This window comes from Mercenaria mercenaria, chromosome 5 (genome assembly GCF_021730395.1).
Source record: "Mercenaria mercenaria strain notata chromosome 5, MADL_Memer_1, whole genome shotgun sequence".
Classification (NCBI taxonomy): domain Eukaryota; kingdom Metazoa; phylum Mollusca; class Bivalvia; order Venerida; family Veneridae; genus Mercenaria; species Mercenaria mercenaria.
The window spans coordinates 86,798,284-86,820,913 of record NC_069365.1 but is presented as its reverse complement, the minus strand read 5'-3'; the positions used below and the strand labels follow the sequence as shown (position 1 = coordinate 86,820,913).

The 22,630-nt window shown below is 35.7% G+C and overlaps 2 protein-coding genes across 3 annotated transcripts in view; one reads left to right on the top strand and one right to left on the bottom strand.

Annotated features, from left to right (window-relative positions):
* Window positions 1-5,686, top strand: part of LOC123557845 (sodium- and chloride-dependent taurine transporter-like) — a 49,699-nt gene extending 44,013 nt beyond the window's left edge. For both annotated transcript variants that reach the window (XM_045349573.2, XM_045349572.2), the window contains exons 13-14: window positions 930-1,109; window positions 2,699-5,686. In XM_045349573.2, the coding sequence (XP_045205508.1) occupies window positions 930-1,109; window positions 2,699-2,893 (375 nt within the window). In that variant the 3' untranslated portion in view covers window positions 2,894-5,686. The remainder of the gene's footprint in view (window positions 1-929; window positions 1,110-2,698) is intronic.
* LOC123557846 (enolase 4-like) overlaps window positions 4,854-22,630 on the bottom strand; it is a 34,315-nt gene continuing 16,538 nt past the window's right edge. The window contains exons 9-14 of the mRNA XM_053544751.1: window positions 19,833-19,997; window positions 17,173-17,235; window positions 14,390-14,515; window positions 12,436-12,631; window positions 10,157-10,224; window positions 4,854-8,498 (exon numbers count right to left, since the gene is read on the bottom strand). Coding sequence (XP_053400726.1) covers window positions 8,262-8,498; window positions 10,157-10,224; window positions 12,436-12,631; window positions 14,390-14,515; window positions 17,173-17,235; window positions 19,833-19,997 — 855 coding nt within the window. The 3' untranslated portion in view covers window positions 4,854-8,261. The remainder of the gene's footprint in view (window positions 8,499-10,156; window positions 10,225-12,435; window positions 12,632-14,389; window positions 14,516-17,172; window positions 17,236-19,832; window positions 19,998-22,630) is intronic.

The window sequence follows — 22,630 nt, the reverse complement described above, 5'->3', positions numbered from 1 at the left end:
AAAACGTATAAGCGTCTGATGGCCCTTTCACGCTTCCGTAGAAACAACATTTATTACACGAAACTTATTTTGAAAATATTTCTGAAATGTCTAGGTCTGCAGCTCTCAAATACGGTTATATCTTACATCTGAGGTATATACTGACACTCTCAGACATCAAAAATGACATTTTGAGCGATTTGATGAAGTTCCAAAATTATCAGTGTACCCTTGGTCCGTTACGGACCCCTGTGGGATTTCTGTTTATCCAGAGCTGAGCTCAAATGTTTTTTCATAGATTAAAAGCTGACATGCTGTATTAAAGCCCAGGTAATTTCAATTTGTAATAAAGTGCTGAAAATTGGCTCCCCAATAGCAAAAAAAAAAAAAAAAACAAGTCCACGCGCATACATTTAGACGGGGTGACCCCTGCGCGTGACCCCTGACTATCTACGAATCAAAATGCGGCTTTCGTTTTCAAGTTTAGCATTTCTACTTTCATTTTATTTACTTCCGGAAAAAGCTGAAGGTCGAGTGACGTCATTTTCTGTGCTGTCAGAAACATACATATGCCTGGCGAGATTGCATAAATATGTGCTGGCCGTCCTAAGGATATGAGAACACTATGTCAGCTATAACCATATGCATCATAATGTTTAAGACATGATAACATCGTCAAACAAAACATTAGCATAAGCGTATGCATCATAATGTTTAAGACACGATAATATCGTCAAACAAAACATTAGCATAAGTGTATGCATCATAATGTTAAAGACATGATCACATCTTCAAAAAAAAAAAATAAAAAAAACATTAGCATAAGCGTATGCATCATAATGTTTAAGACATGATAACATCGTCAAACAAAACATTACTATTATAAGCATATGCGTCATGATGTTTAAGGCAGAAAAAAAAAGTGATAACCTATTTTGTATCTTTTTCAGGTGACATTTATAATGGGAGCCATAACCTATTCTGAATTGTCCTATGAAAGGAAATTCATCACCTACCAATATCCAAGATGGGCCATCTTGGTTGGGTGGACTTTGGCCTTGTGTTCAGTTCTGTGTGTCCCTGTCGTGTTTGGTTACAGGTTGTTTAGACAAGAAGGCTCTGTTTCTAGGGTAAGGCTTTGATAAAAGTGTACATTATATGTTTACTGTGCCTCACTTCGAAGAAGCGGGGTTGTATTGCTTTACACCTTTCAGTCGCGTGGTTGGTAGATTAAACAGTTTCCACCCAATAACTTGAGAATTATTTGACCCAGAGTCTTCAGACTTGGTCGCATGATTGGGGTCATGACGAAAATAACCTCTACTGGTTTTTGGTCAGTAGGTTAAAATGTCTTTGTCACAGGGTCCTGAACCTTGAAAATAGATTCCGTCAAATTACTGGAGAACCACCAGACCAAGAATTTTCAAACTTGATACCATGATTGGGCTTATAAAGTAAAAGACTCCTATTGTTTTTGGGGTCAGCAGGTCAAAGGTCATGTTCCTAGGGGCCAGAACCTTGAAAACGGTTTCCGCCCAATAACTTGAGGACCATTTGACCTAGAACCTTCACACTTGATAACATGATTGGGCATGTAGAGTATATATAACTGTTTCCGCCCAATAACATGAGAATCACATGACCACGAACTTTCAAACTTGATAGCATGATTGTGCTGATAAAGTAGAAGACACCTGGCACTTTTGGGGTCAGTAAGTCGAAGGTGAAGTTCACAGTTCAAGCTGGAAAGTCGCCATATGACATATAATTGTGTCGGTTCGATGATAAACCCAACAAAAGAAACAGACTTAATTTTGCCAAGGTTATGAGCAATTTTGTTTTAGTGCATCATCTGTCAATAACAGAATTAACATCTTGGGTTGATTCTTCATTCTGCAGTATGAAAGCTTCGAATTTAATTTTTGAATTTTACGTCTTAAAATGTCTTTTAAAGAATGTGGAATATGAATACCCTGCCTGAAATACTAGTCCTGTAAATAAAAGGGTGCTGTTGAATGTAGCGAGTCAGTGGCGCAGTGGTTAGCAGGTTGGACTACAACGCCAGCGGTCGCGGTTCGATTCCGGTCGCGGCTGATATCCGATAGGTTCAGTGCTGGGTGTATGCTTAAATTGGTACTCTTCCAGCAGTATCGCTAGACTGGATGCTGGGGAGGTAAATATGACACCTGCCGTGGGCTCGGCTGGAAATAAGTTGTTCCATCCATTCCAGGTGGGGACTTCCGTCGACTACCCACGTTAAACAAGAAACTTTACTTTACCTTTTAGCGAGAGAAATCATTTTTTTGAATATGTACAGGGTTGGCTAAAGTGTCCTACTGGTTAATGCCGCAGACAAAGAATCACGCCATGTGCGTTTTGTAGATATAACACTTACATCAGAAGAATTCCGAAATAAGAATATGTGATTACATGGGTATTGTCAAGTGTCATTACGGCCGAGTACCTTAAAATCCTTCCATCTGATGACACTATCCAGCTACTTTGCAGAATTAGGCGTCCGGTTACGTTTGAAATAATGACTGAATGACTGGAAGAGCGCCCAGGACTTTAAAATCTGCAACTTGTCATATTACTTTAAGTGTTTGAGTTTTACTTAAAACCTAACAAAATTAATCACAATATAAGTACTCGAAAATGTATTGTTGCATTGGGAAGTGGCAGAAGAATGAAAACAAAACTTCTGTTGATATTTTTTCAGCGGTTTATGGAGACAACAAAGCCAACGCTGAAGAAACATCAGATACGAATTGGAGAAGATCTGAGCAAGATCAACCTTGCTAACGATAATTTGGATCAGCATTTCCCAGATATAACAGGTCTCAGTCCAGGCTCTGTGATGCAGCTAGAAGGAAAGGACATTTACTGTGAAAACAACGAATATTCACCAGCTTGATATTGTGTGTGACAGTTTATAATTATGTTGAGTGTAAACGCATGTACTTAAATATGCAGCTATGGTTGTATATTTGTACCAAAATGATATCATAAATAAATGAGTATTTCAGAAAACTATAAAAAAGTACTTGAAATCTCGGAAAACAATGAGCAGTGACGTGGAGCGGGAATAGTCTTTCTTAGTGTGGTGTATATACGTTTGCTTACATGTTTTCAATATGATTTGAGTGCTTCATCTGTAAATACTGCAAACAAACTACTGTGGTTTGTATAGTCATCTAAAACATTTAGATTACATTCCATGTAGCATGTGCAACATATCATTGATCTCTTTTTCAGCTCATCAGCGGTACAATAAACTGCAATTTATAGTTGCAAAGCTTACACTATGTTAGCAACATCGCTTGCTAGTATAAGATAGCATCGTTACGAGTCCTGCTGTATGTTAGAAACAATGTGAAGCTTGCAGTAAGTTAGCAATATTGCAGGGATAGCTGAATGTTAAAAAATATTGCAGTTTGTTCTGTGTTAGCATCGTTGCAATGCATTTTATGTTAACAACATTGCAATTCGATATGTGAACATAAATTGAGGGGTACTTTCATTTCTTATGACATTTCACTACCATTTATATGGTACTTTTATCACTGCCAACTTAACATGACAGAGATTTTAGAAATCAAATTAATTTTAGTCAGGAGTTTGACTTTTGTATATAATGAACAAAATATCAGCGCATAATAAATGAGAGTTTACAGTTTGATAACAACTTCATGTTCTATCAGAATGTTTCATTGAACATTAATTAATCCTGTTAAACAATAATCTAGTAGATTTTTTGATGAACTGCTGAAATTTTCTTCATACCAATTTTGTATGTTCTTGAAAGGTTCCACATTTAGCATACTACTAAGAATGATAGTAGAAATAAACTATGACATGAGCTTTTTATAGGACCAACTTCAAACTGTTTTTCTATGCATATGAATAACACTTGTACTTTGTTTTTGTCTATTGTGATAACTCGAAATTGTAGGGCGTTAATTAGATGAAATCAGACCATTGCAATATGTAACATTTCAACGTATCTGATTTTTTCACTATTTAGCATTTATTCCTTATTTAGTTCTTTTCTGTTCATTTATTCCTCCACTATCAAAAGTTGGAAAACTGTCATGTGGCATACACCCAACAAATACAAAACATTTATTAAACATAGATCATTCAAAAGTTAAGGTATGCATATAAGGAGTAATTTTCCGTCCATAGTAGATTGTTAAAATAATACAGAAATAAACGTGTTTACGCGACGAAGACGAAATATCAACCTTATGAGTCACCAACATCTTGCGATCAATCAGTAACATCTGTTAGTACATGTAAATACATTTATTAGTCACTTAGATTCACATTTGTCGCTATTCAGATCACGTTTAAGATGCAGAGGGTTTGTAAAAACAAGGACACTTTCGTTTTAAATGTTTTCTTAAAGCAGTCCCTCAGCTTGGCTCTTTTGGATTAGAACCATGGCATTCAGATACTGCACATCATTCTGCCTGTTGACTGCTTTAGATCTGTATCGAATAATTAGCATTTTTGTATTTTCAAATGAACTGGTTTCAAAATGTATGTATGTTTTAAGTATCGTTGTTGATCATTTGGCAACTAAACAATTATGTGTTGCAGTCTGAATAATGTAATTGGTGCCAAAATAAACTCAAAACAGGTGGAAGGAAATATCAATTTTTTGGATGTGTATTTCATTGTTGAAGTTATAACTAGTAAAATATCGCCCGTGCGAAACATTTTTTTCCTACTTCGAGAGTAATGAAAAAGTAACAGCGTTTAACTGTTCACGTGTATTTGATGTCTCGTTTTGAGTGTTATTCAAATCAAATAGATCTTTTGAAAGGTTTTACTGGTCAAAGTATCAATAATTTTGATGTAAAGACCATAGCTTTATTTTCCATAATTCGACTTCTGCAATCCTTTACATTGAAGAAGAATCAAATTATAATGTATAAAGTCACCACTTCCATAATTTAGATCGCAATGCATTTTGGAATACAACCCGATCTGTTTTTGTACTTACTTTCTTTTTCTAAATCGAAATCCAATGTTCTTATTTCCATTTTCTGGATCGCAGTGTATTGTAGAACATGACCTGTTTTAGTACTTACTTCCATTTTCCGGATCGCAATGTATTGCAGAACATAGCTTGACATGTTTTAGTAGTTACTTCCATTTTCTGAATCGCAATGTATTGCAGAACATAGCATGACCTGTTTTAGTAGTTACTTCCATATTCTGAATCGCAATGTATTGCAGAACATAGCACATTTTCTAAATCACAAGTCATTTTGAAACATAAGGGCGATCAGTTTTATAGTGCTTACTTCCATTTTCTGAATCGTAATGTATTACAGAATAGAGCGCATTGTTTGAATCACATTTCATTTTAGAACATAGCTCTATCAGTTTTAGTACTAACTCCCATTCTCCAAATCGAATTGAATGACACGCTTCCAATTTTTTATACGAAATTTTAAAGTCTTTAATAGTTCTATATGAACATCTCTATTTTTTAAATGTCATTACAGTCAACAAACTTGTCATATGGTCGAATAATTAGTTATAAGTATACACAGGGTTTTAAGTACAGTCTTTATTTATGGTTTTAGATGTATGTAAATTAGATAAGCAAATACAATTGTCCATGCCTTGTTTTTAACTAACAAATGAGTTTTCTAATACCACATTCATCATGTTCAATAAAAAAATCTTAAAACTTCATGTTGTTGCTGTGTTATTTCTTAGGTGTTTGACATAAGTGTACTGTAGATGTCCAGAAATGCATTTTGATCAAAGAGCAAGTTTTAGAGTGCTTTTTTTTTTGCACAACAATAACCGACACCATTCCTATCCAATGTCAAATGGGGTCTTCCATAGCCTTATATTTGAATATATATATTTCAAGCCTTATGGTGTTGATCCTCCCTGAATCTATCGTTAATTTAAAAGAAACTATCCATTTGGCTTGTTGGTTTCTTTTGGGGTTAGCGCCAATTTTTCAACAAGATTTCAGTTATGTAATGGCGGGCAGTATGTTCTCCGCGATGATTTGATTTGAAATCATTCGTCCTCCACCTCTGTGCAGAAGTTGGCAGTTACTTGCGGAGAACAGGTTTGTACTGGTACGTACAGAATCCAGGAACACTAGTTATGTTAATTGTCTGCCATAACATAACTAAATAATGTTGAAAAACCTAACCAGTGTTCCTGGATTCTGTACCAGAGTGTTCTTCGCAAGTAAGTGCAAACTTCCACATGTATATGAATCAGCGGTGGAGGACGAATTATTTCAGACACAATACACTTTAGGGATCAAATTCGCAACCATCAATCCGTAGATCTGCTCTCTCTCTACAAGCGGGCGGACTCCACCTTGCTTGCGGAAATAAGGTTGTACCCGCCCACTATCTCGTGTCTGAAGTAGTTCTGGAGTAGGTCTGCTAACATTACTTTCGAAGTTGCCATACGACTTCATTAAAACTGTCTAGGTGATAGAAAACTTCTTTAATTTTCTATGCACAGATGGAATGGCAAAATCGGCCCGAATGCTTCCAAGTTGGACGTACCATTATGACCATGAAACAACTTTATTCAACAATTCACTGCATTATACGGCTGGTTTATAATTAAGATCTTGGACCAGTCATCATAATAGGCAATATCCTTGCGTAATGTTTTGTTTTGACATTCCCCGAATGGTACGCGCTACATCATTAGTCGTAAAATGTCGAAATTACTTACAAAGTACACATTCACACGAAAACTGCCGACTGTCATAACAGGACAATTTAATACGAGTACTAAGGAGTTTTATTGCAGAAGAGAATGAAACGTAAGGAACGGTAGCTCAATTCAATACATTTAATTAAGGTCCTGTACACTTCCCTTTGAAGGTTAGAGAACACCAATTGTTTTCCTATAGACTTCCATTATAACATTATGGTGTGTACGGCCTTCCATAAATCGAAACGTATATCCAATCACATTTTTTTCCAAGAACTATCTTAGTTCCACCAAAATATCGGACGAAAAACATATGAATAGACTTTAAGTAATTTTCGTGTGAATAAGATGACCCCGTTTACATCGTTGTCATGGCGGGAGAAATTCATTTGATGAAACTCTTTTTTAATACACATAAAATGTAGCAAAATGTAGTAAAAAAAAAAGGATGAAATACTGTAAATGCAGTAAAAATATTCCATTTTGAAAAGAATAATCACTTCTTGGGTTTGTTTAAATGACTGACCAATCAGAACGCACAGCCGCTACCTCATTCCCTGTTCTGCTGCGTCGTACCAAAAATGCGTTTTCTCTTTGTGCTCCAAATTATGCAGCCTACAAGTATATACGTTTACGATTCCATAGGTTTTATTTACAAGAGTATGTTTCGAGGACGGAGCGCAAAACTAAGATGCAATAGTTTCGCGCTCAGCCCACAACGTGTTCTGTGTTTACAGTTACACGAAAGGGATTCCCCTGGCAGTTACAGTATTGTAATATAGGCATATGGTGGGGTTAAAGAGCGAAAAACTAATTCAAACTCCTTAGTTGTAGCTTCTACGGCAGAAGCTTTCATTGCATGTTTGTAACTTCTATTTATAGTATTGCATCCATTTGTACCGATGTTCATGAGCTCTGCCTATGTGTATGCCCCTAATACCATGCCGGTACTACATGGGAGGCTACTTTCTTTGTCAGAAAGAGGTTTTACCTGCTGGACAGCAAAACACATGACATTAATGACACTTGTAAAAAAACAACATTTGAACTAAAATTAGTTGTACCATGATAAAACATTTTCTTGTACATTAACAAAATTCATATAATATATCATATAAATATTTATCCCAATGAAGAATTATCTGCAATTTATGTGTATGCCCAGAAGGTCACATATGCAGTGTCATGTTCACAAATAAATGTATATCACACATAAATCGCACATAAAGCAATTTTCACATGAATTCCATTGACACTATCATGAGAGGTTTTATAACAGACTTTAATGCAATATTAAATGTAAAACAAAAAGATATCACAGACCAAAAAAATACCCATGCCTATCCTACAGGCTACCAGTTACTATTATCATTATTCAATATAATGGGTCTTTGGGATATATTCAGTCACAACATAATTTTTATATCAGAAAAATGTTTCCCTAGGACATAAACTCTGCCTGTAGTCTAAACCAATAGGAACATAAGACTGGCAGCATTCAGTCAATTATTTGTCAAAATACCACATGCTCTAGCAATCTGACTTTCATTTAGTTTCTATTATCCTCCTGTTCACTTCTTCCTGCCCGGAGATTCTTTAACTTCTGTTTCTGTTTCTTCACCTTCTCCGCCCTCTTCCTCAGGAGGAGGTGGAACTATTATTGTAGGGAATTTGAATTCTCCATGTGGAAGAAGTCGGTCAGTGTCTTTTAAACAGACTTCTATTGACATCAGTCTATTCAGTTTGGAGACTCGTTCACCACGACATGGAGCTCCTACCTTCAGAAAACGGGCATTCATGCCAACAGCCTGTAATAGAAAATGACCTCCATTTACCCATTTTCCAAAAAGTCATAATGCCTGTTTTCACCAAGTAGGCTAATTGTAATGTATGGGTTCAACTTTAAATGGGAATTGTTAAGGATTGGTCATTTAACATAACTTCTGACAGGGTGTAATATAACAAGTGAGAGGATTTTTTTACTTGGTTATAGATCCAATCACCTTTGTTAACCTTTACCCTGCTAAATTTCTAAAATGGACTGGTCCTTCATTCAGTTTGGGCAGTACCACTTATTATTCAAAGGTTTTTTAACTGAAAATTTACTGACCGAAAAGCGAACAGTGCAGACCATGATAAGCCTGTACAGAGGTGCAGGCTGCTCATGGTCTACACTGGTCACAAAGGCATAATCACTTGCTGCCAGCATGCTAAAAATTAATATGTTTCATATTTATTCCTCATGATCATTAATTTGATAAAAGTCATAACGTGTCAAAGAACATTTATAACATATACAATGGTCAACTCTAAAGAGAAGAGGATTAAACATGGATTCATCCAAAGGTAAGGAGGGCGTGCTGCTACTCTGTAACAAATTGTACGTCTTGTTATCAAGCTGAAGACCCTTGCTACTAGGCATTCTCTTCTCCAGCTCCCCCTTAGGCACTCTCTTCTCTGGCTGGCTCACCCTTAGGCATTCTCTTTTCTGGCTCACACATTCTTCTCTAGCTCACCCTAAGGCATTCCATTTTCTTGCTTACTCTAGACATACTCATAAGGCACTCTCTTCTCTGGCGGCTTACCCTAGGCACACTCTTTTCTGGCTCACTCGTAGGCACTCTCTTCTCCAGCTAACCCTTAGGTCCTCTCTACTCCAGCTCCAGGCTGTTTTTTTTTCTAGCTCACCCTTAGCATTCTCCTCTGACTTACCCTAGGCACACTCTTTTCTGGCTAACACTTAGGTCCTTTTTTCTCCAGCTCACCCTTAGGCCCTGTCTTCTCCAGCTCACCCTTAGGCACTCTGTTTTTAGCTCATCTCTAGCATTCTTCTATGGCTCGTCCTAGATATACTCTTATATCTCACCCTAGGTACTCTTCCCTAAGTTATCCTTGGCCCTCTCTTTTGTAGCTCACCCTTAGCACTCTCTTCTGTACCTCACCCTAGGCACTCTTCCGTAGCTCACCCTAGGCACCATACTTTAGCTCACTGTTGAGAACTCTTTTCTAGCATGCCTTATGCATTCTGTTTTAGACTCACCATAGGCAGACACTCTTCTCTAGCTCACCTTTAGGCACTTTTTTCTAGCTCACCCTAAAGCACTCTCTTCTCTTGTTTGCCCAATGTACACTCTTCTCTAGCTGACCCTAGGCACTCTCTTCACAAGCTCACCTCAGGCACTAATTATTTGACACATATTTCACAGGCCATCAGTTTTCTCTTAAAGTCATTTGAAAGACTCTGCCTATATCGCTCAAAGAGAAAACTGTCATTAGAAAACCTCGGCCATTGAGCTTGAGAACATAGTGAAAGTATAGCCTTGGCCTATTTTCATCAACATGTAAAGCCTGTCAAAATGAAAAGGTAATTGTAATTCAAACAAGAGATGTAATTTGTAAATTGATTTTTCTAACACCAACAGCTGTAACACTGTGGACATATGTAGAAAGCAATTATTGAACATACCATATCAGCTAGAAAATCTTCTGGAGTTTCGCCAACATTGGTTGACAACACAGTTTCATGGGCATTGTCTGTAAGAAATGGACGTAAACAGGTTACAATATTGTTGAAATATTCAAAATGAATATAAGTTTGGTAACATATGTACTCCGCATTTTACAAGCAGTAATATGTTAATGCTAAGAAAATGAACAAGATTGCAAAGTGCTCTACTGACATATTTTTTGACACTGTATATTCTCTAATTACGTACTTCCCATAATAACCGTACACCCTTCCTCACACATATATATATATATATATATATATATATATATATATATGTATGTTACATTCTGTCTTAAGTGAATACCAGCAGTATAGCAGTGATACTATTACTTGAACTCCTTCATTATCTATTGCATTTATAGTATATATTTATTGAAAATATATATGAAAAACGTTTCCTTTTATGGCCTTTATAAATGCCTCACCCCCTTTTTGCAAAAAGAGAAAACCCACAGGGCATTAATAAGGGAATATACAGTACTAAAGTAAAACAAGAGCTGTCCTTAAGACAGCCAATGCTCGACTATTTGAATTATTGTCCCAGAAGCAGTATCTGCATTAGTTTTGGAGATAATAACTTGCATGCAAAACTTTAACCAGAAGTTTTAAGTTCAAAAGGGGACAAAATTTGACCAAAATGCATGTCCGAGTTATGGGACTTGACCCAGTGCGGTTGGTAATTCATCTAGAAAAAGAAAAAATAAGTTTCAAATCTATATGCCTTTAACTCATTAATACCTGCAGCTATATCGCCGCTTAATTACTGGCATCAATTTTCCGATACATTCCTGAGCCACTTATCAATTTATCTGATTTGTATGCCTGTGTATTTTCACTGATAATCAATAATCGATAAGATCTAGGCATCCTTTGATCAATATTAGGGACAAACATCTGTTAATAACATATGAACAAAACTGAAATTTTCACATCTGATACTACAATTCATGGTCTATTCAATAATTTAAAATTTTTAATTTGCAAAATTGTTTCACAGGCCTACTGAAGTAACACGAATATGGAAAACTGCAATATTCAAGAAAGATTTGACATAGAAAAACAGCCATTATTTGATTATTTTATAGTTATTCAAAAATCATTTATTGCTAAACTTTTAAGCAAATGGGATTATAAAAGAACAGAATTATGCTTTATTTAATAAAATTGAAAATACTTAATCAAAAAGAAAGACTCTGCAGTATAATAGAATGAGAAGATAAAGCAGGCAATACCTAGAAATAACTTTCTAGTTTCGATATTTAGTGATGAGTATATTGCAAATACATGCTTAAATAATAAATATTTTGATTGTTTTGATCGCTTCTGGGTTTTATAAATCTTTAGTGTAAAATATTTCATTGGATGACTTTGACAGCAGTCCAATCGTTAGTACTATTACAAACGTAAAATCACGTCACGCGGCATACAGTACTATCGGGCAGATAGTGCATTTATGCGATCCTCGGCATACATGCCTGTTATCTTTTGACGGATAAATACGACATGCGGTACTCGATAAGAGTTAAAATGAACGCACAAATGCGATCTGCGTCCTTAATGAGTTAAGTAATAGCTGTATTTACTTGCATGCAAAACTTTAACCAGGATTATTGAATTCCAAAAGGGGGCATAATTTGGCCAAAATGCAGGTCAGAGTTATGGGACTTGATGTTATCAACTAGTTTTATAACCCCAAAGACACATCTGAAGTTTCAATTCAATATCTGCATTAGTTTTGGAGATAGTAACTTGCATGTAAAACTTTAACCAGGATTTTCTAAGTCCAAAAGGGGGCATAATTTGCTCAAAATACATGTCAGAGTTATGGGACTTGACCAAATGAGGTTGGTTATTGACACAGAAAAAGAAAAAATAAGTTTGAAAGCTATATGCCTTTAAATGAAAGCCATATGTACTTGCATGCAAAACTTCAATCAAGGTGTGATGCCGACGCCGACGCCAGGGAGAGTAGAATAGCTAGACTATTCTTCGAATAGTCGAGCTAATGACACTACATGTTACTAGCTTGCTGTAAATCATTAAGTAGCATAGATTTTACTAAAAATCTTAGGAAAGAAACATGTATCAGTATTTTGCATGTATCTTCATAATTATACTTGAACAACCAAAAATATGGGAAAAAATTCAAGATGTAGGAAAGATGTAGTTCCCCAGGAACAAAGGAAATATGTCAAAGATATATCAGAAAATAAGAATTGGCTATCAGAACTCACCTTCCATTTTCTTAGCACACTGTAACACATCTGACACAGTATTCATTTGTTCCAGTTTATAAACAACACCACTGCTTTTGAATGTTTCTGAGAGTTCTTCATCCTTCAACAGACCAGGTCTGTGCCAAACTTTCTCTCCAAGGATATAACATTTTTCGGATATTTTTTCACATAATGCCATCCACTGCTTGTCTTCCTGTGAACAAAGATTATTATGCTTCTTTAACTATATACAGTTATAATCACAGTTTCCCATCTAGGCACTAAAACCTGCAGTTTGGGTTTTCCTACACAATCTTAAGGTTGAAACTCACCATATTTCATATGTCTATGTTTTGACATTAAAACCAACAAAAATTTGCAGTTTGTGTCTCTGGTCGTGCTTAATAAGGTCAGTCTTTCCAATGATTCTGTTTCTACTTTTACTTTTTTTTGGTATTTGTACCTTTTTAAAATGTTACTTTCAAAATGCAAAAGATTACACTGAACTATGTTTAAATCATAGCTTCATCTGGATGGGAAGTTGCAGAACACTCTTGGGTCTGTGTCTTGGAGATATCTTACATAACACCAAGCAATCCCTTTCTCTCAGTAATCTGATCATTTAATGGGAAAGTGTGTGTGTGTGTGTTCGAGTTTAACATCTTTTTCAACAATTTTTCAGTCATATAAACAACAATGTCTGCTTGTAGCAGTGAGCACAATGCCCAACTTTATAGTGCTGCCTCACTGGAATATCACGCCATAGACACTGGCACCTGATCAGAAAGAAAATGCCTCCGTACGTGTTACACCCTACCCCTAGGTATTCTATAAGAACCATGGTCATGAACGGGAAAATATACTAACCCATTTCAATCGCGTATTTCATACCTAAAACACGCAGGTCAGTAAATGTGTACTACTGTTATTAAACAAGCGATAATTTATCTTCAATCGTGCACCAGTCACCTTGTCTTAATATTCCATATTGCAGAGATGCTCCGTATATTTTATGCTTTAGTTAACGTTACAGAAAAAACTTGCGTGAACTTCCCTAATGAACATCCGGTCTAGAGGTCACGAAAGTGTGCACATGTTAAGCGAAATGTAAACAAACAAAAACAGAATGCAATATATTCACAGTTTTACGATAAGACTCGAAATGATGAATGAAATTCATCTTGTATATGGTTTTGAATTTGAAATCATACTTAGTTATACATCTTTTCTGTTTATTTAATTCATTTTGCACATTTATGCTGCATATAAACATTATAGCGTACACGTGTAGTAAAATGACGACTGACATACATTTTCACATCAGCCAATCAGAGTGTGTCTATAATCTAGAACGGAACTTCACCAGGGAAGTTCAAGCAAGTTTTTTGTGTACCTGTGAAAAAACTGTAAACTACACGTTGTTTTTCTAAGATAAGAACTATTGAAGAAATGTGACCGGTACACAACGGAAGATAAATTACCACTTGTTTAATATCAATAGTACACATTTACTGAACTGCGTGTTTTAGATATGAAATACGCGATTGAAATGGGTTAGTATATTTTCCCGTTCACGACCATGGTTCTTATAGAATACCTAGGGGTAGGGTGTAACACGTACGGAGGCATTTTCTTTCTGATCTGGTGCCAGTGGCCATAGACATGTGACATGATATCCCACCAAGTCACATTATACTGACATCAGGCTGACCAGACCTAGCACTATCCTCTTAATACTCAGTGCCGAGCAAAGAAGCTACTATATCCATTTTTTCTGTGTCTTTGGTATGACGCAGCCATGGATCGAACCCACAACCTCCCGCATTCAAAGCGGGCACTCTACCACTAGGCTACCAAGGCGGTCATGTTGATGGGAGAAAAATGCTTCAAATTAATATCAAACAGAACTGGTTATTAACATATATAAAAGGAGGAAATATTTACAAGCCCAAAAATCAAGAGGATATGTTACCTGTTTTCTGAGTGGATCTATGATAGCTATAACTGCTGGGTACCGGCCTAAAAACTCTGTCCAGAAATCAACCATATCATCTGCCAATTTCTGCTGACCTGTGATAAGCTCATACTTTCCCTTTTCCTGAAAGATTGAAAGCAAGAAATGAGATTCAGAAACAAGATCAAATGCATTGCAAACAGGACAATCCATAAATTAAGGATTTTGAAATGTGGACAATGAAATTCAGCTGATATTGCCATTTTCCTTCAGCTGTAGGAAAACTCTACAACATTTAGAGACTTTAATGGAATGCAACAGTTTGAATATTCTGCAGGTTTTAATGACCACAGACTTGAAAAGGTTGTTAACTTTATGATTTATCATTTATGTGATGACACAAAGGACATACAATGTAATACAAAATCACCAACAAGTCCAGTAACTGTTTTTCATGGGAGAAAATCCAAGTAAAATGCTTAAAGTATTTTTTTTTTTAACCTGAAACCTCAAAACTGTCATTTACAGGCACACCTGCAAGTTATTTTTTCTTAGTCATAACTACTCAAATAAGTTTATGATGCTATAGAAATGTGCTTATTTCTGTTATTCTTAAGACATTATAAACCCTTTACAAAACACCAAAACGAAATATTTTCTTGCAAACAAAATGTCTAAGATAAAGTGTTGTGCTATTTCACATCATTCCTAAATGTGTCCAAATAGTGATTCTATACACAAACTGCAACACCTAAGCAATATAATTGAGCCGCGCAATGAGAAAACCAACATAGTGGGTTTGTGACCAGCATGGATCCAGACCAGCCTGCGCTTCCGCGCAGTCTGGTCAGGATCCATGCTGTTCGCTTTCAAAGCCTATTGCAATTAGAGAAACTGTTAGCATACAGTATGGATCCTGACCAGACTATGCGGATGTGCAGGCTGGTCTGGATCCATGCTGGTCGCAAACCCACTATGTTGGTTTTCTCATGGCGCGGCTATTATGATGTAACAGATACAAATTTCATTTCAATGTTACAGGGTTATTTGTTATGTCATGTAGGATTCTTGTATGTCTAAGCAATATCTGTTTTTGCCATCTAGTCTGTGTTCAGACCCTGTGTTTTGTTCACAGGAGGCTATTCAAGTATTGTATAACTATGTCCCTTTTCTTCTCAAAACACAAGATAATCAGAGCCAAGAAAGCTCGGTCAGAATATGCAAGAGAAATGATTAAAAAAAATAGTCGTTAGCCAGGCTAGAAACCATCCATCAAGGCATTTATAGTATGACATGTTAATCAAATGTGTCTTTAATTTAAATAAAATGTATTTAACCCTAGCTTTTCATTTAAGAGCCTTACCTTTTGTGAAAGTTTTAAAAGTTAAGGATTATATATGATTATTTTGAATAAAAATTTAGTCCTTTTAAACTTTCACAAATAAGTGATTTTCAATATAAGCACAGTGAAACAAGAGTGGAAAGCAAGTTCATGTTAATGCACCGATTCTCCTATTTTTGTCTATCTTGCAATTTATAGTGTAAGCTTCTTTATACCGCACATATTTTACCCATCTACCATTTACCATACCCCTGACTGATTACTCACCCTACTACCAGACATCACCTGCATTTATTCTACATGTTTAACTACAGCTGTGACATGAAGCAAGAACTCATGAATACATTTGATAACTGTATAAACACTGCTATAAATCTGAAATCTCCTTGATTCTTTTTTCACCAAGTCCTTGAAATGTTCTGAAAAGTCAAGGAAATTGATAGCCAATGTCAATAGGCTAAATCCACTAAAAGCTAAGGTCACATGTTGACTTTCCAGCTTTTATGATGGTAGTAGACAAAAGTTGCCTTCTAGGCCTTTTACCACTCCAGGCAGGGTGAGACAGCATCAATGAAAAAGAATTGACCACTAGCAAGGTTCTTGCTTGCAATGGCCAAGGGAGAGTAATTTCAAGCTTAAGATTTATGGAAGGATTTATACAGCTATTGTAGTATGTTTTCTACACTAAGAAATCACATGACTTACCTGGTACTATTAGTGATTAAAATAGATTTCTTATTACATGTACAATGGGAAAAGCAAACTTTCTGTATTCATATGCTGTCCGTCATCAATCTTTTAGCATGGCATGATATTTAATTTTAGAATATAATGTTGCTTATCATGTACATTTTTAATAACTGTTTATAATCAAGTATTAATAAAGCTTTTTAATTACACCAAAGTATTTTTTTACATGCATGACTCTTCATATAAATGACCAGGTCCATCTTTTGTGTTATTGACCAGTGAAAAATTCAACACAATTAAATTTGCTTTACTGAAAGTCAAAATTTGAAGAAAAAATACAAAAAAGTTTATTTCTGATGTCATGTAATAAAACACTTATTGAATAGCTTGCAGGTCTATGGTCAAAACTATTGCCTTAGGTCCGAAGGATAGAGGGCTACAGTTTTCTTTGGACCTAATGGGCAATAGCTTTGACTAATGACCAGCATGCCATTCAAATTATGGTATGATGGTGTACTGACATTAATCAAAATTACTGCTATAGCTCTATTCCCTGTGACAGAATTAGTACAACAAACACGAATGCAAGCAAAATGTATTAAAAACGTTTTTAAAAATCATTCTATAACAAAACAGACTAAGATAGGTTAGATTTTTTTTTCAATAATAAAGGATATTATATAACATAATGTTTTAACAAAATCATCATCTACTCCAAAGGCTACAGTATATATGATTTAATCATCTAGCATGCACATAGAATACATACTGCCAGCTGTTTGTCAGCAAAAGGAAAACTCTGTGACACTTTCTCTTTTGATCCACCTGTGTCCTTTTAAGTATTTTGGTGCAAAATATATCATACATGAAGAAAATGCTATTCAGATGCAAAACCTTATTTATAAAAGCACCTACAAAAATGTTAGACTTTTCAGTTATAGCTTATACTGAATCTGTGAAAGTACATTGTGTAGTATGCATGAGATCTGCAGCGGACTCATTTTGCAATGTATGAGTGCAGTTATCTTATTATATTACTGCGTATGAGGCTTTGTGATTATTGTTTTATACAAAAGCTACATTTTGTAATAAACTTTTACTACATAATTATGCAATTACACTGACTAAATCGCAAACTGATTTTTAATTTTTATAATAAGATGCCCTCAGACTTTTCATGTCAATAAGAAAGAATATTCTGGTCAAATGGTAGGCAGACCAAAATGCTTATGTGATCAAAAATTAATACTGGATGGTGGCAATATAGGTTGCTGGTGTATGTAAAAAGGATAAATATTAACTAATTGAATAAATGAGGTGGCTACTCCTGAATAATGGCTGTTTCTTATAAGATGTCTACATAATATTTATAATATCAAGACAAAGAGAAAGAGATAAGACATAATAATTAACCTGTATTTTCTCTAAAATAATGTGCACTCAAGCAAAACAATATTTATTGAATCATGTTCATTAAAGACATAATGCCAAAATTATCTTACCTCAATTTTAAATAAGAGCACTGCTGTGCAGGGTGCAGAGGCTCATCTGATTTTTTTTTTATCTTTGTATAATATTTTCTAAGTCCAAAAGGGAACATAATTCTTGCAGGATGGAGTTATGTTTCTTGCTGTACAGAGTCAGCTCTTGATGGTGAACAAGAGTTGCAATGTTTAAAGCAACTAAGCTTTGACAGTTTAGTCAAGTGATGACAATACCTCATTTCTTTTCAAACAAGAGCTGTCCGTAAGACAGCGCGCTCGACTTTTCTCAGTGCTTGACTCTGAATTAGAGCTTTGCCAGTAAAAAAGGGACATAACTCTGTCAAAATTCAAACAGAGTTATGGGAATTGTCTCCTGGTGTAGACTTTGATAGCAAATAACTATTTTGAGTTTCAAGTCAAAAGCTTTAACAGTAACAGAGATATTTGACTTTTAACAAAAAAATCTAAGTTAAAAAGGGGCATAATTCTGTCAAAATTCAAACAAGAGTTATGGGAATTGTGTCTCTTGGTGCAGACTTTGATTGTATATAACTATTTTGAGTTTCAAGTCAATAGCTGTGATAGTAACAGAGATATTTGACTTTATCAAAATTAAAAAAAAAATAATCAAAGTTAAAAAGGGGCATAATTCTGTCAAAATTCAAATCAGAGTTATGGGGATTGTTTCTTCTGGTGTAGACTTTGATGGTAAATAAGTATTTTAAGTTTCAAGTCAATAGCTTTGATAGTAACAGAGATATTTGACTTTATCAAAAACTTTAACCAAAAATTCTAAGTTAAAAAGGGGCATACTTCTGTCAAAATTCAAACAAGAGTTATGGGAATTGTGTCTCTTGGTGCAGACTTTGATTGTATATAACTATTTTGAGTTTCAAGTCAAAAGCTTTAATAGTAACAGAGAGATTTGACTTTATCAAAATTTAAAAAAAAAAATCTAAGTTAAAAAGGGGCATAATTCTGTCAAAATTCAAATCAGAGTTATGGGGATTGTTTCTCCTGGTGTAGACTTTGATAGTAAATAACTATTTTAAGTTTCAAGTCAAAAGCTTTGATACTAACAGAGATATTTGACTTTATCAAAAACTTTAACCAACGGTGACGTTGACGCCGACGCCGGGGCGAGTGCAATAGCTCTACTTTTTCTTCGAAAAGTCGAGCTAAAAATCAGATGAGCTAAAAGCTATTAGTCTCTGCAAAAAATCTACTTCTTCATTTTTCAAAAAATTATAACAGTACGTGTCATGCGGAGGTGACAATTTATTAACTCTATTCTCTTTAAATCCCATACTTTTGGGTAATAGAAATATAATGAAATCCCATATATGATAATTTTTAAATCATATGAACTATCACTTCAGTATAACATTTGTAAAATCACATTAATTCCAAGGGTATGATTTCCAAAAACACATTTAATGGCAAGATTTCCCATTTATAGCTCCCATATTAAGATTTTCAGAAGCACCTGAAAACACATGGCAAGATTTCCCACATAATTATAGCTTCTATGATATTACAATTTTCCAAAGCATATGAAATCACAATGGCAAGATGTCCCACATAATTATAGCTTCTATATTACAATTTTCCAAAGCACATGAAATCACATAGGAAGATGTCCCACATAATTATAGCTTCTATATTACAATTTTCCAAAGCACATGAAACCACATGGCAAGATTTTCAACATATATCTTCCACATACGATTTTCTGAAGCACATGCAATAACATGGCAAGATTTTCAACAGAAAGCTTCCACATAAGATTTTCCTAAGCACATAGCAATCATATGACAATATTTCCCACATATAGCTTCCAAATTAAGACTTTCAAAAGCACATGAAATCCCATATTAACATAATTATTATGCTCAAATTAAGCACATATGAAGCAAGATATGATACACAGCTGAAAAATACTTACATAGTCAAATATTTCATGGCCAGCAAGATTAAGAGCCATGTACAGATCCTCACCAGGAGTTAAACCTAATCGACCCATGGATTCCTGGATCAGGTCCAGTCCCTGCTCTGGGCGGTCAAAAGTCATCATCAGTGCTCCAGTGTCAGTGACATTTTTAGCAGCAACCTTTGAAAGATAAAACATATTTTGTAAAACCTGTAACACTTATGATACACATTTAACAAGTACAGTTTGTATGCAACCATTTTCTACAACATTTAGATATGGCAGTTACTCTTCTTATACCAGTATTAACTATAAACAGTAACAAGACCTGTCACTAATGGTGACAAATGCCCCCGCAGCACCTTGACCTTTGACCCCAAAGTCAATAGGGGTCATGTACTTAATAAGTACTATTAGCATGTGAAGTTCGAAGGTCCTGGGTGCAGTGGTTCGCAAGTAAAGTGCCTTCATGCAAAAAGTTAACATTGGCCCCTGTGACCTTGACCTTTGACCTGGTGACCCCAAAGTCAATAGGGGTCGTGTACTCAAAAAGTACTATCAGCACCTGAAGTTTGAAGGTCCTGGGTGCAGTGGTTCGCGAGTAAAGTGCCTTCATGCAAAAAGTTAACATTGGCCCCTGTGACCTTGACCTTTGATCTGGTGACCCCAAAGTCATTAGGCATTGTGTACTCAATAAGTACTATTAGCATGTGAAGTTTGAAGGTCCTGGGTGCAGTGGTTCGCGAGTAAAGTGCCTTCATGCAAAAAGTTAACATTGACCCCTGTGGCCTTGACCTTTGACTTGGTGAAACCCAAAGGCAGTACAGGTTGTGTAGTCAATAAGTACTATCTGCATGTGAAGTTTGAAGGTCCTGGGTGCAGTGGTTCGCGGGTAAAGTGCCTTCATGCAAAAAGTTAACATTGGCCCCTGTGACCTTGACCTTTGACCTGGTGACCCCAAAGTCTGTAGGGGTCGTGTACTCAATAAGTACTATCAGCATGTGAAGTTTGAAGGTCCTGGGTGCAGTGGTTCGCGAGTAAAGTGCCTTCAGGCAAAAAGTTAACATTGGCCCCTGTGACCTTGACCTTTGACCTGGTGACCCCAAAGTCAGTAGGGGTCGTGTACTCAATAAGTACTATCAGCACGTGAAGTTTGAAGGTCCTGGGTGCAGTAGTTCGCGAGTAAAGTGCCTTCATGCAAAAAGTTTACGTTGTGACGAACGAATGAACGAACGAACTAACGGACGGACAGTTGAAAACTAATATGCCTCCCTTTGGGGGCATAAAAACTGTACAGCCTATGCCAATAACCTGGAAAAGGGCACATTTTTTTGTTTAGTTTAACGTCACACCGACCCAATTATAGCTCCCATAAGGCAACTTTCTGGCTTTTGATGGTGGATGAAGACCCCAGGTGCCCAAAGTGTACACAACAACTGGTTTTTGACATGCAGCGTGTTTGCTGTGCCAACATCCAGAACACAGTGGTCAACAAGAGCACCACCTTGCGGGTTCTGATGCTCATCTGATGTTTTTGTCTCTGTATAATATAAATATTGTCCTACTCGTGTTTGCTTTATTTTTTGTTGATAAAAGTTCACTACAGTTTGGATTGCTGTTCCCAGCAAGAATACATTATTTGTTTTTTGTTTGTTTGTTTTGGGTTTAACGCCGGTTTTCAACAGTATTTCAGTTATGTAACGACAGGCAGTTAACCTAACCATATTCCTAATTCTGTACTTCTACAAACCTGTTCTCCACAAGTAACTGCCAACTTCCTCACATGAATCAGAGGTGGATGACAAATGATCTCAGACATAATGTCATCCAATCGTCATGGAGAACTTATGTCTCGCTCTTGGATCGAACTCACAACCCAGCGATCCGTAGATCTGCGCTCTATTGAGCTAAGCAGGCGGTCTTGCAAGAATACTTCAGACTGTTAAGTCTCATATCTTGTACAGTGTATCTTCAGGTTATATTATATCATACTACAGTATAGGATTAGCCTATTACTTTATCCTGTATAGTATTGGTACATGAAGTTTTGATATTTGATGAAAAAGTGTCACCATCTCAAAATACAAATGACTTATATGCTTGAAATGTGTTACATCTTCACAGTTTGTCATAATGTATATGAATTTTTGTCCTCATTAACTAATATGAAAAGTAAATTGAAGAAACTACACTTTCAACTAAAGGGAACTGTTTCAAATTTTTAAATGCTTCATACAATTGTGCAAGTGTAAGATTTGTGTGTTATCTGAATTTAAAAAAATCAAATATTCTAAAAACAAATACTGGTAAGGATAAATAAAAATGCAAACATAACTTCAAAAAGTAAACAATGTAAACAGTTAGCATAACATTCAATCACTCATATGATAAAAAAATGAGACAAGAAAAATATGCAATATATATATATAAAAAGTTTTAAGTTGATAAAGTTGAAAAAAAAAACAAGACAAAGAAATCAAAATAAAACATCAGCATCTCAAGCCAGAATTCACCAAAATTCAGCCTATGTCCAAGAAATATTTAAAACCCCATCAGTGTCCTTTATTAACATAATGTAATATGACTCAGTGTTGTTATATTTTCTGGTCCTTTTGTATCATGGAGTCCATTCAACATATGTGTAATAGAGTTCCACTTCAGCCAGTGCTAGGGGGCGTGAGAGGTGTTGCACATTTCATTACCTCTCATGAACAGACTCAATAACACCAAGTCAGCTATTATTCTTCTTGGTTGCATTCTTTGCTTCCAAACTTTCTTTTTACAGATTTTATTCAGTATTTACAGGACATATT